We start from the raw sequence: 14,742 nt of genomic DNA, 5'->3' as shown, positions 1-14,742 counted from the left end.
TTTTCTTCCATTTTTTTTTTTTTTTGGTGCGGGGTTGTTGTTGAAAAAAGGGGCGGTGGTGGGCGTGTCGGGGCCACTCAACAGCAACGCATTTGCGACACGTTGAGCGTCTTGATGAGGCCATTTGTTGGAGTATCGAAGGAGCACACATCCGTGTCCTCGTCTGCATTATTCGTCAGGCCAAAGCCGAGTCGTCGCCGCCTCCAAAGTGTCAACAGAATGGGAATCTCAAGGTGTCGGCAAATGTCCCGCCGTTCTGTGTCTTCTCAGCCAAAGGTGTCAAATGTCTAATAAATTATTGACCAGGAAGGCCATAAGCCGTGTGTGCAGTTTTAGCCCAAAATGGCAAAATGTCGTGTTTTGGCATTCAAATGGCCAAGAAAATTAAACCTAATCGGGAACTTTCCACGACATTGTGTCTTCAGTGGAAAGAAATGCTAATATTGAAGGGCTTCCCATTTGGGCCAAGTCAACACTTTCCCACTCTTCAAAGCAATTCTTCTACCACCCACCTATCTTTGAATTCTTCAACACCTTATTCTACATTTTTTCCACAAGGTATTTTTATTTTTATTTTATTTTTTTTTTTTAGTGTTTGCAACTTAACAAATGGCTTACTTTGTGTGCAAATAGCAATAGAGCAGGGGCAATTTTTGTAACGGTTATTCTTAACATTTACCTAGTTACCGTTAATAGACAAGTTGGCCAAGTTGGCGGAGCCAAGACATGAAAAAATGTCTAGCAGAGTTAGCAACTGAGAGCTGCAGTCAATGGCGGCCATTTCACAGCTTTCTTTGTGCGCTCGAGTGCGTCGTGTCTGGCGAGGCAAGTGCCTTAGTGCGTTTTATGTCGTGGCACATTTTCTCCCCACCCAAGAGCCAGGCAGGCTCAATGACTGGTTATCGGTTCCGTTTAGAATGGTTTCTGGTTCAAACAGCAACAAAAAAAAAAATAGAAAAAAAAAGAGGAGAATAAAAGCCACCCATTCACCATTCAGGCCATGCAACATGCAATATGTCTCACGAGCTGCTGCTGCTTCTGCTGCTGCTGCAGCAGCTTAATTGCATAAGCATACCTCGATAATTTCCACCTGCGGTGGCTACATGATTTTTCCACAAAAAAAAAAAAAAGAAAACCACAAAAAGACAACAACTTTTCCATATGCAATATGCAACACAACAATTTGTAACCAACAATCTGCTGCAACCTGTTGTGCGACAGCTTCTTCGTTTAATTACACACACATTCCTGTACTATGTTAATGATTTGGTTTTTTGGTATTTCTGGTTATTGTTTGCATTTTTTCGTTGTTCATGTTTCTGTCTTTTTTTTTCTTTTTTGGTTTTTTGCATCTTTGCCACTTCTGGTTGCATAAGGCAGTGTAATAAAAACAATGCAACTACAATTTGTGGCAGCGTTGGCGGCTAATTACCGTGATTGCATAAAGGCAGCAATCATGAGATCTTTCGAGAAAAAGCCTGAAAAAAACTTGAAAACAAATCACATACTTTCCTAAATTATTAGCTTCTAATTTTGAATCAATGTCCAAAACCCAAAAACCACTAAATGGTTGATAGGCTTTCCATTTACCAAAGAGCGTTGGTCATTTTTCAGGGCATAGACTTCAGTGTCCGCACGCCCATTAGTCAGTGTGCCATGGCAGCAAGAGGGGCAGGAAGAGGGGGGTCTGTAAAAGGGTCCCTACTAATTAAAACGTTCCGTTTAGGAACCCAGGACTGTCAAGGATATCTGGTGGCAACAACGCTCGTATATCAAAATATTCATGTTTAACACGCCCAGGGGCGAAACCCCTGGCGTGCAAAAATAATCCGAATACGAAGTGCGATGGAAAATGGAAAATGCGGGGGGGAGTTGTCTAACAACAAACACACACATGCAATGCGGTTTTTCAATTTCCCCCGATAACTAACTAACACTGGGCGGGTTTGTGTTTTTTTTTTTTTTTTTTTTGGGTGGGATGAAGGCGTGGCTGTTGGTGTTGAAAGGAGCGCATGTAAACCACATAAATGACTAAATGAATGCCCTTGGACCGAACGAACAAACAGACACACACCACACTTACGCCCAAAATGCGGGTGGGCGTGGTCGATGCAGGCATCGCATTATGACAATACCCCCAGACCAGAACCAGCACGGACCAGGGCATCCCAGCCCGTGGCCCGAAACGCAAATATTTTACCAACAGCATGCGGGCCACATAAATAGTTGCCTCTAGTCTCTAATGATAATCAATTTGTAGTTCTGGAAATTACGGGCCAAAAATAACTAAAGAAATTATGAAAATTCCACAGCGCCAGAGATAACAATGTTTAATTAAATGCAGACCTAAATAGAAGCAAAAAAAAAGTTAAAAAACAATTATTAATAAAGTTGGAAAATAATTAAAAAGTAAAACAGAAACTATCAAAAAACAGAAGTTGTGGAGAAAACTATTTACTATCAAAGGAGTTTAGGAATTTTTAGAAAAATATAGTCTCAAATTAGTAGACATTTTCCACATATTATGCAACATAGCCCTGCCACAGATATCCTCCTTAAAAAAAGCGCCAAAAAGTCCTGCCACAAATCCCGAAGCAAGCTCACTTTTTATAGCCCTATTGTCTGTGTGCTCTAAATTTTTTCATTTTTTTTTTTTTGGCATTTCATACATTTTAAATGCAGTAGAAATTACAGTTACAGGCATACACATACTCACACACACATGCAGGGAGACTCGGGTAATGAAATAAATTATTAGAATTTATTGAAGTTTGGCGACAGAAGCGACTCGACAACGAGTCCATGCCCCATGCTCCATGTCGGCAGGCGAAGGCCATAAACTCTAAAATGTAATTTAATTGTTGTCGACAGTAAAAACTTATCTCATAAATGCAGCAATCATTGTGTGAAAGAGATAGCAGAGTGGGGGAACGAAAGAGTCAGATAGATATAGAGATGAGGAGCATACACATTTGCATTTTTCGGGTAAAATTTTTAGTGGGACTCCCATCCAGGACTCTGACGGGAGAGCTGCCTGCTGCTTTTTGATAATTGCATTCCTTAACTGCAACTGCCCGGCCCGGCTCACTTCACTAATTGGTAGAAATTTTCATTCCGCCTTGGCTGTAGCTATTATATACTTTTTGTAATTTCACAATTGAAGTTGGGACGGGGAAATGAAAACTCCAAACACAAAAAAACCCGAATTAATTGTGGGCAGGCAGTGGGGCGTGTAATTAGCAGAAAGTACAAATAACACAAAAACTGTGCAAAATTATAAAAATTAGTACAAGTTTTTAAGCCAATTTAGCCAAACAATTGTTTGGAAAATATGAGCCAAATATTTGCAGAGCTCTTAAGAAATATTTTCACAAAATATTTCAACAATTTGCACTCTGCACTTTACTAAGTAATCCCCTTGGCTTTCGTTTTAAGTAATCGAATCGAGTTTCGAATCGATGCAACTGCCATTTGTATTTCATCAGAAACAAGTAATCAATTTTAAATCTGTTTGTAAATCAAACAAACGACAACAAATCCCAAACAGAATTTATGCCATAGCAATGCCTTGAGGTGTGTCTCTGTCTATGTTTGAAATTGTGTGATTTTTTGAAGAACGAAAGGCAGGGCAGTGGCAACAACAGCAGCATCACCAGCACCTGCACCAAATTTTTCCAAATTGCAAGTTGCATATGGCAAACGACAATCGATGCATAAAATCTACTGCCACTCGCACAAACAAAAAAAAAAAAAGAAGGAAAATCGACAAGGGGGGGACCCAGAGTCCCAGAGTCGAACCTGAACCGAAAAATGTTCGAGAAATATTTATGGGGAACACACACAGAAATGTCTGCGTTTCGTTTCAGCAATTTTCCGATTGTTGAGCTATACGCAGTGGTATGGAGGCAATGCAGTAAAAAAATCTGCAAAAATACCTAAACAAAAATTTAATCGAAACTCGGTGAGTGAAAGGAAGGTTTTTGGGAGCAAAATGAAGGCAAAGCGGGTGTGGCGTTGACTTGCATTCGACGGTCGAGTTTATTAGTTTATAAAGTTTGTGCAGCTAGTTTGTTTGTGTGCCATTTCGGGTCATGTGTGAAAATTGCTTTGGCAAAACATATATTAAAAACACACACGCACTCGGCACCACAAATATATACATATATTTATAAAAAAAAATAAAACCAAAAAAAAAAACTGTGAAAACTTCAAACTTTTTAGATTTTCCAGAAAGCAACAGCAACATGGAAAATAAAAACAAAAATGTTGCTTCGTTTGGTCTCTAATTGGAAAGTTTTCTCATGAAAAGTGGGGTTCTGGGGGTTTCCTCCAATTATAACAGAAACCGAGATACTATTTTTTGTCCCTTGTCCCCAAGAATGTATTTCTGCCAGTGTAGTTCATGGGATTACTGTTTTTATTAAATTATCAACTAGATTCTAAATTTTTTGTTTTGCCCTTAATTTGTTTTGAATTTGTTTGGTCAGAGAGGTAAAAGTTATTCAGTTTCAACTGATATGGGTAAGTTTTTTGTGTCTTTTAATTAAATAAGGTTTCAACTATCAAGTGTTATAAGAGGGAGACCCTAGTACAATTTTCCTAGTTAAATAGGAAGAGAGAAAAAAGTATCATAAGCCACTTACTATGACACATAATTACAGCATGATTAGATCCGATTATTGTTAATCTTTTTTTCTTAGTATTTCTTTATTTTCTCAACCATTGTAAAATCCGGGCACGCAAAGCGTATAAAAGGAACATTTGTGAGTGCGTGATTTTTGTATTAATACACATGGAGGCATAGGCCTCCAAGGGGCAGAGATCCATAAAAAAAAAAATAAGTATATCCCGAGAGGCACAAGTGTCTGACTGTCATGTGAGGCAGCCACAAAATTGGCCAGACAAAAGACGAATCAGCCGAATGGAAAGATTTCCATGACAAATGTCATAAAATTTGTTCAGCAAATTTCTTCGTTGTTGCTTCACTAAAGATTTATATTTTTCCGTTTTTCCTTTTCTTTTTTTTTTTTTTATTTTAATTTGTCATATTTTGTCATTTAGCATTATATAGTTTGAGAAAGGCGAAATTTTCCTAGCATATATCATTTTTTTTCCTTATGGGCTGCGGGGCGGAAATTTTCCTCCTAATGCCGGCGCCTATAAGTTCACACACATGTGTGTATGTTAGCCTGCTTGACAACAGCGGAAAAGAACGGAAATGCTGCTGCCTAACCGAACCACCCCGAAAAAAAAAATCCGAATGGGAACAGAAATGGGGAGATATTTCCCAAACAATGGGTTTGGGCCAAGTCCATGCCAAAACGGACATGCCAGCAGCAGCAGCAGCACAGTGCCCGATGCCAAGACAAAAAAAAAATGAAGAAAAAAAAATCAGGACCCAGCATACACAGGACAGGACACACACATACTACAGTGAGAGAAAACAAACAAAATTTTAGCAGCAAACGGAAGAGACTTGACAACATACGCAACATGGGCGAAAAATGAGTGGCGACGACGCTAGGAGACGCTGGCGCACATGGCGTATGAGTGACGAAACTCCGGACTCCCAGACTCCGACTCCGGCACATGGCCCGAAGCAAAGGAGGCACACGCCCCGCACAGATTTGATAGTTTTTATCGATTTAAGTGGATTTTGGCCTCTCACACCAGGCCACGAAGCCAGCAGCCAGGCTAGCACAGAGCGATAGAGATGGCCAGAGTGGCAAGGGAAAGAGAGGGAGAACCCAGGGGGGGCTAAGAGGCAGATATATAGACAGACAGCCTTGGTTTTTGGCAAGCGTCGCGGCCCCAAACAAATAAACATAAAAAAAGCCCAAATGTGCGACTTGTTAATTTGGTTACGACGATTTCGAAAATGTTCTTTTCCAAGGAGATACTAGGGCTCTAATAAATAGGATCCTTTTTTAAGGTCCTTAATCCCAGAATATTGAAAGATTTTTGAAGCCTTTTCGAAGAATGTGTATAAAACTTCGAAAAATCAAAAAATATTGAAATACAAGACATTTTTTAGAAATTTTCATAAGCATTTTATAAAAATATGTTTTCAAAAAAGATATTTCGAAAAACTAAAATTTTTGACATTTAATTTAAATGTTTTAAGGTTTTAGGAAGTGTTTTATTTTTTTGAAATTGTTTTTTTGAATTATAAAATGCAAGAAAAAAGAGGAATAATGTAATATTCTTTTCAAATTTCCCCAAAAAACCAACCACAGTCAAAGGGTCCTTTCATACATTAGAGCATCCAACCATCACTATAGTGATAGTTTCAGAAAGTCCTTTCTCTGTGAGTATGTGTGTACGAGTTTGTGTGAAAATGTGCGTCTTGGCAACCGGAACAGATAAGCATTCCCATACCCACCAAACTTCAAATACCACCAAAAAAAAAAAGAGTGGAATCAAAGGGAGAAACTGGAGGAGAATCTACTTTGACTCTGACAACCAAAATCAAAACTCAAAGTTTTGCGTATAAAGCATAAAGCTTCAGCCATGAATTGTTTAACTTTTCGCTCAGCATTTTACTAAAATATTTATTATTTTTCGTTTTTTTGTTGTGATGATGGAGGAAGCAGGAAATCTATGCGTGAACCACGCCCACTTCCCCTTAGCCTCTAGTTTTTTTTCTTATTTAGCGGCAAAGTCCAAGCAAATGCGTAAAAATTATGCCACAGCTTGAACGAATCTACACGAGAAAAAAAAAATATATATAAATAAAAATACAATATAAACGATATGAGGGAATAAGAGGAAAGAGAAAAAATATGCGGATATAGAATTTTTGTAAGGGGGATGGTTGAAGAGTGGTCGAGTGGTGAAGACACAACCAAAGCCGGACAACCAATTTACTTTTATTTCATAGATGCTTGAGGTTTCTAGCAAGGCTCCAAGGACCATTCCTTGTTGTCCTGAAAGGCGTTAAATATTTGCCTTGTATGTGCATAATTTATGCCTACCAGCAAGGGCCAAAAAATAATAAAACCAAGATAAAAAATGTATTTATTTTGCGCATATTTTGGCAAACGCATTGGGGGGGGGGTAGAAAAAAAAAAGTGGCCGGCTAAATGCGCATAAATATTAAATGAGCTGGTAGAGAGTGTATCAATTGTTGTGGGGAGACTCTATCCCCCCAAAAAAACCAACCGAACCTACTATATAGCCAGACCCCTCGGACTCTGGAATGGAAGATGATCATTTAGTTTTCAGCACTCCATTGCAATAAATTCCATTTGCCAGGCCATTTCCAACTGGTTTTGTCAGGGCGACTCTAGTCTGTCGTCTACTATTCTCTATGACTATACTTCTATACTATATATACTATAAAATATATATGTGTATATAGAAGCATTTATAGAGAGATGTACTGAGATCCAAGTTACCAACAGCTAACTGCTTGGCACTCAACATTATAAATTGCCCCCAGAGCGATGGAAAAAGGCAAAACTGGGCAAGGCAGGGCAGAGTCATTGCAGCCAAACAAAAACTTATTATTTATATACACATATTATTTGTATGTTTGTACAAAAGCACAAAGTACTAGTTTTGCCCAAAACGGGCTCTGGCTGCTCAACTCTAATAAATAATTATCGTATTGTTTAAGTCTCGAATGGAATGCCATAAATCATGACCACTTGGCCACTAGACGTCGCGCGATATTTGACTCTGAATTATTATCATCAGAGTCGCATCAGACTGATAAGCACTATGGCGACATGGAGCCACCCCAGGAATAGGGTGGCATCTATCTTGGAGAAATCCAAGGACAGGAAACAGGGTGGAGGATGTAGCGTCTCTGGGGAGGTTTGTGGGCTGCCATTGGCGGAAACTATTGGTGGTTTCTGGTGGCTAGAAACTGGATATGTTGCCAGCTTACTACAACTCTTATTTAAACTAAGAATAAATATAGATTTAAAATAAAACAAATTCTTATTTAAATTTGACTTTCCAACCAGCTAATTTTCGCAATTTATTCAAAATTTATACAGACATATTTTGGGGTGCTGTTGGGGGTCGGAGTGGAGCTCACTTAAATCTCATATGAATATCTAATCTGTTTGTCTTAAATCCAAAAAACCCAAAAGCCAAATTTCAACCAAGTTGATAGGCCGGCCCACCCAGGGCCAGGCCGAGAGCCAAAGTGAGAGGCACTTGTTACCAACACGCTTCACGACTTGAGCAGGAAAATTGCGTTTTGGCCGCAAACCGTTTGCCCTTTGGCTTATGGCCCCCAGCCCCGGGCTTAAATGGATGGTGGAATGAATGGGGTTTAAGGGGGAGGCCTGACTGGCATATTATAGGCCCCCAAAGTAAAGTAAACGCGTCAAAATGAGTCAAATGCCAGGCCTCTAAACTTTTGTGTGGCTTGTGCGCAAAAATATTTAAATAGACTGGCTCGGACTAGCTCACAAAATGAAAGAATTTAAAACAGCAGAAATCCCAGGGAATTGGCCAAAACTATGACTATGCGTGGGGTTGTGGGTCAAAAGCTTTTAAGCCAAATCCCGCAGTACAGGGGCAAGACCACAGCAACATCATCATCCCCGATTTTTGAATAAAAAGGGGAAAAGCGCAGCCAAACACGCCGCAACTATGCTGCAGTGTTCCGGCTTTCAGTCAGTGTAGGTGGATATCCCAGGACTGGGAAAAGGACCTCATACAGAAAACACACAGTACCTTTAAGGCTGGTCAGGCACAGTATTTATTGACGATTGATAGATTGGCAGGCATTTCATTCTAAACATTACTTCACTAAAATCAAAGGTATTTGGGCAAAAAAAAGGCACACAGTAGTTTACGGTGGATAGTTGTTGCTCCTATGGTCTTTTCTTCTTGACTGGATCCTGGCAATTAGCATATCTGACTATACTCTTTAGAGGATCCATCGTCCCTTTACTTCTACTATCTGTGGCCTTTGATTTGGATGGACTTGGACTTTCATACAATGTTGAACATAGTCTCGTCTTTAGGAAGATTCTTTCTGGTATTTTCTCGATTTCTGGCGCTGACTTGATGATCGACCTTATGTGGTCGCCACTTCTGCGCCAAACCCGCATTTTCATTCTGTCACAATCGAGTGTGGGCCTTTTAGCGATCAGAGGAACTCCGAATCGTACTTGTTTCTTAGCACCTTGAGCCTCTATTTTTGTCCCATTTGGGGGTGCTGGCTTTATTATGGGCCTGCTTGCTGGAGTATTCCAGTTCATTGTATTTATTCCGGGTTTTTTCTTTAATGAATCGGCCTGCTTTACCAACAAAAAACTCTCGCCAGGGATTCTGCTCGCATTTCGTTTCATTCGCGAGAAACTCCTGGCGATTTCTCTCCTATAGTCCTCGGGATCGGGATAACTATGTTCTTCGACACATTCTTGTGAGATACTGTCCTCCAATACGGGTTTCTGCTCTATGGCTCTGAGGACTCGTTTGGGAGAGCTTGTGGAAGTGTTTTCTCCTCCGGCTGTTCTGGCTCTTCCAGAACTACTGTCCCTGGGTTCTATTTGACGGGAGGAGGACTTATATGTTGATTTTGAGGTAAGGCTGCTCTCAGATTTCATTGAGGAGCCGTAAGTACTTCCTTTGGAGGAGCCGTAAGTACTTCCTTTGGAGGAGCCGTAAGTACTTCCTTTGGAGGAGCCGTAAGTATCTCTTATGGAGGAGCCAAAACTACTTCCCTGAGAAGTCGATGAGGCAAAGTAGTATCTGAGATTCTGCCAAGGATATGTTCTCCATAAGTGGCGCATCTTCGCCAGGTGTTCCCTTTCCTTCAACTCTTCCCAGAAATTAACAGCCGCTCTGGGGGTCCCAGCTGGACGGGCCGGCATATATGGCTCCAATTCTCGGAGGCAAGTTTTGATAGATATGGTTGGAGGAGCCGGAAGAGCTGGAAGAGTTTGTCTCAGTGGCCGTTCAATCGTCTGCATCCTGCTTTGCCAACCAAGCCGCTCCAGGGCAAGACGACTGTTGGCCAGAGTTCTGTTCTCAAGAGGACGGAAACTCGCTTCCAGCTTGTCCAGCTGCCTGGCTTGGAATTTCATCGTTTGATAATCGTCTTGCATGGGTCGATGCCTATAGGGCGGTATGTGCACTTGAAAGTGTCCTTTTGAAGGACTCGCTGTTTCGTCCGACTTGCGAGGCATCCAGCTCCAGGGCATTCCATTGAAGTTCGGCCCGGGCATGTAGCCACCGGAGGATCTCCGGCAGGGCACAATCCTGTGCTCGGTTTTCGGCTGGGGATTCCGGCCGTCGCCCAACAATTGTCGGTTGTGCTGGTTCTGGACAACGGCGGCGTAGAGATCCGAAATGCGAGCTATGTATATCCGCTGGACCTTCACCCATGGCACACTGATCGGAGCTGAAGCCTTGCTGCACGGACTGGGATCGTATCGCTCCAGTTCCTCCTGCTCCTCGTCGCAGGCATTTTGCAAAGCCAGCGCTTTTAAGGGCTCCGGCAAATCGGCAAAGGGCCTGACAATTGCGCGCCTGGACTGTAGGGCCAGGGAGCCCCCAGGATCGCTGGCTTGGCAAGGACACCGATATGGCGCATAACCGTATGCCAGGGAATCATTCGAGGGTATATCTCTGAGAGTACTAAACTGATCGTAACCCACTCGCCTCAGTCCAGCCCAGATCTCCTTTGCCGCCGTAATTTCAATCTTTGGGGGTCTCGTTTCGCCGAATAAGTTCATGGCCCCCTTGCCGCAATAGCCGGGATTATGAATGTTCCGCATATCGTGCTCCATGTCCTGACAGCACTGACACTTTTTCTTGCGCCTACAACCTTTGTCCTTTACCAGGGGCAGGTTCAGGAAATAGCGCAGCATCGTTATAAGCACCAATAACGTCCGAGTGGGGATCGGATTCCTCAGATTACCGTCCTCATCATAAATGCCATAGTACAGTTCACAGGTATCGGACAGGACAAAGGGTATCTTGAGCGTGTTCCAGCCAGCCGCCAGGGGATACAAGATCCTGGAGAATAGGTGCAGGGTCAAATGATGGAGGAACTGGCAGACTTTGTCTGCCGACTTGTTCACCATCTTGGCCAGTGCCCCGATCATGCCGCTATTCAGTTGACCCCATCGTCTTTCGCTCGACAGGCAACTGCTAGCTGCCTTTCGTCCTTCCAGGAAAGGACGACAGTTTTGGACGGGTTGCAGCCTGGGCAGGTTCGGGATACAGGCCAAGGGATCATATCGATCCCTGTTCGACCGGCAACAACACGTATTCATTTCGGCCTGACCACCTAGGATTGCCGAAAATAGACTCTCAAATTTTGAATTTCCACTTAGAGGCTGTTATCCAACCAAACACATTATTAAAACTGAACTTATTCCCTTACTGTTGGCGAAACTTCAAAAATCTGTTTTTGATTGAAAACGCTTAACATACTTAGTTTTAAGAAAATTTAATCATATTTTTCCCATTTATCCTTTCATGGAGAGACTTGTATCGGTACTTGGTCCTTAACCCAAGGCAGGAGTTCATCTTCAGAAGAACCTTCTCCAATAGATCCTTTAAATTTTCAGACTATTTCCCAACGAAACCCAAAGCCTGCTCGCTTAATAAAAATAAACAACAACCTTTAGAGGATATATTAATAAAATTTTATTTAAAATTATTTTTGTATTATTCTGACTGAATTTTGCAAATCACTTTCAAAACGCGAGGCAATGTTGCACGTTCCAGGCCCTCTTGTAATCGACAGGCTCATTGTACAGAGCTGCTTGATAATTTCTCCAACTATTCTTCTTACGATGGGATGAAGTCCCCACCACATCGTTGTAAAACTTGGATATCTCATCCACTATCTTGTTTGCCGAAACTTTCCCTATACCTTTTCGTTTCTCATCCGATTCTGATTCCAAATCGCCAAGATCCACCAACCGAATAGCTTCCATTAGATTCACGGCATCAACATGAACAATCTGTTGTTCCACAAAATCATTAAATATTTCCCGAATTTGCGAAGCCCTTCTCTGAATATTTATAAGTTCTGCTTCAAAGTTACGTTCGGGATCCATCTGGGGGTCTGTATGAGTGGTTTTGATGCCAGGCCGAGACCGCCAACTGTCTTCCATCGAATCCTCTGATTTAAGGACACGCATGTTGCTCACATAGGTCGAGGAGATGCTACTTCGTGGTACCGTGACTCGAGTCGATATTATAGATGGACTTGGCACGAAGGACATCGACTGGTCTCTTAAGCGCTTACGTTTTTTGGGATTACCAAATCTATAAAGCTGCCAGACCTTCTCCTGATCTAGGCCAATATAATTCTCCGGCCCGGTCCTAGGATAGCACTCCTCGAAACCGCATTTTTTATTTGAATTTATCGGAAGTCCCGAACAACCGCCCAACGGTTGCCCGTTCAGGCAACGCTGCAGCAAGTACAGCAGACTGAAGAGACTCCGCGGATTGGTGGGGTCCCGCAAGTTGCCCCCCTCATCGAAAATGCCCATATACCGATCACAGACAGTCGGATGACAGAGGGGCACGTTGCACGGACTCCTGCCACAACCCACGGGGTACAACAGTCGGCTGTAATTCTGCAGCGTTAGCTCATGGAGAAATCCTCCAATCTCCTCCGGATAACAATCCAAGAGCTTTGCCATTCGCTGGATCACAAGATCGTTGCGTTCCCGCCAGAACCTTCTCGCACCGGAACCCCATCTGCGATGGAGTGGCGCTATCGGTTCACTTCTGGGGCAGACGCCAAGCGACCACGGTCCGCCCGGAAAATGGTAACCACAACTAGAGCCTGCCACCCTCCTATCAAGTCTACAAGACAGAATGCACATAATTTAGGCTAAAACTTGGATATTATTAAAATAATTTAAAAAATGTATTGTTGAGAAGTGAAAAGCTAGAAAAATAAAGAGACTTTGTGACAGGAATTGCAAGAGATACAAAGGATATACTCTTGGAAAATAAATGAAATTATGTTATTATCTTCTATCTGCCATCTTCTACTTGAAGACATAATCCTTATGTAATAACCTGAAAGAAAATGCCAAAAGGTAACCACTTTTCCGCCCAAATCCAAGGCATAATCTGTTTATAGATCACCTTGTCAGTTCGATTGGCATTTTGTAAACAGGGGAGCGTGTCGGCTCATCAATATAATTTTATTTTGGAGCACAGCGCCGACTGACACGAAAATTAAATAATAGATTTTACTTTTTTTTCCTCTCTATTTCTCTTATTTTTTTTTCCACGAAACGTGTTCGTAACTTAAAAAGTAAATTTGATTATGTTAATTCTTTTCCGTTTGTAACCCTTTTTATACCCTTGCAGAGGGTATTATAATTTTGGTCAAAAGTGTGCAACGCAGTGAAGGAGACATCTCCGACCCTATAAAGTATATATATTCTTGATCAGGATCACCTCCTGAGTCGATATGAGCATGTCCGTCTGTCCGCCTGTCCGTCTGTCCGTCTGTCTGTTTCTACGCAAACTAGTCTCTCAGTTTTAAAGCTATCGAGTTGAAACTTTGCACACACCCTTCTTTCCTTTGCAGGCTGTATATAAGTCGGAACGGCCGGGATCGGTCGACTATATCCTATAGCTGCCATATAACTGATTGATCGGAAATGCCATAACTTTGGTGTTTTTTAAGTTAGAGGGTTGGGAGTTTCTACACATGTTATATTTGACCAAAATATCTTATGTACAAAATTTCATAAGGATCGGCCGACTATATCCTATAGCTGTCATAGAACGATCGAAATTGGCATAACTTTGGTGTTTTTTAAGTTAGAAAGATGGGATTTGGTACAGATTCTATTTTGGGGAAAACAATCTGATCTGCCAATTTTCATAAGGATCGGCCGACTATAAACGATCCGCCATATATCTAATAAAATAAGATGGGTGGCGCCACCTAGCGGACTGCGACTGAACTGCAAGGGTATATCAACTTCGGCTCCGCCCGAAGTTAGCTTTCCTTTCTTGTTTTTGGGTAATTTTTTAAGGCGATGCCCCACCCATCGAAGTGGTGGAGAAAACATAAAGATAAGGCCAGAACGATGATGGACAAGTGAGTGTGAGTGTAGTGTGTGTGTGTGTGGGCCGAAAGCAGATAAAAGAGATGAAGAAACGGAGGAATACGTTGGGGAGTCAATAACCGCAATAAAGCGATGGGATGGGATTTTTGGGCCTAAACAAACACGCAACATGAGCCGCTGAAAAGTTCACTGACCTTCGACACACTTGGACAGTTTGTATTACTTTTTTTTGATTTTTTTTTTTTTGACGGAAATGATCAACAGTTATGCAGTTGAACATTTTTGCAAGAAATTCCAACTTCAAAACTCCAACTCCAAAAGTCACACATTAAAACACAAACTAAACTCAAACAGACCGTAAAATTAATAATTACTAAATTGCATGTTCTTTGTTGTTATCATTTGGGCGGCGAAACAAAAATAAATAAAGTTAAAGTTAAAAAAAAATCTAAGCAGAGATAAAAAGTTTACACGAAAGCTACAACGACAAAAATAGTCAACAATCCACAATCTACAATCAAAAAAACAACAATCAACGCTCTTCTCTACCATTCGGGAATGTTTGGGCAATTGAGTTAAATTTATTTGATGGCCCATGTGTGTGTCGACGGGGATTTTGTTTGTCTACTAAAATCCTCTTATGCGAAAATCACTCAGGTAAGTGAGGGGGGCTTCCCAGGTCCATTAAAATGCTAATCTTCCAGCGACAAGTGACAACCGACAA

The 14,742-nt window shown here is 41.6% G+C and overlaps 3 protein-coding genes across 5 annotated transcripts in view; all 3 read right to left on the bottom strand.

The window, feature by feature from the left end:
- Positions 1 to 14,742, bottom strand: part of LOC6496830 (fibronectin type-III domain-containing protein 3A) — a 109,852-nt gene that overhangs the window by 43,200 nt on the left and 51,910 nt on the right. The window lies entirely within an intron of this gene.
- Positions 8,693 to 11,350, bottom strand: LOC6496829. The gene has a single exon (XM_001963283.4). The coding sequence runs from the start codon at positions 11,241 to 11,243 to the stop codon at positions 8,832 to 8,834; it is 2,412 nt and encodes an 803-aa protein (XP_001963319.1). The 5' UTR covers positions 11,244 to 11,350; the 3' UTR covers positions 8,693 to 8,831.
- LOC6496828 lies at positions 11,607 to 12,919 on the bottom strand. Its single transcript, XM_001963284.4, has one exon. The coding sequence runs from the start codon at positions 12,810 to 12,812 to the stop codon at positions 11,670 to 11,672; it is 1,143 nt and encodes a 380-aa protein (XP_001963320.1). The 5' UTR covers positions 12,813 to 12,919; the 3' UTR covers positions 11,607 to 11,669.

This window comes from Drosophila ananassae, chromosome 3R, assembly GCF_017639315.1.
Source record: "Drosophila ananassae strain 14024-0371.13 chromosome 3R, ASM1763931v2, whole genome shotgun sequence".
In the NCBI taxonomy this organism is placed as follows: domain Eukaryota; kingdom Metazoa; phylum Arthropoda; class Insecta; order Diptera; family Drosophilidae; genus Drosophila; species Drosophila ananassae.
Note: the sequence above shows the minus strand (reverse complement) of the source record. Positions and strands in the feature narration are given on the sequence as shown.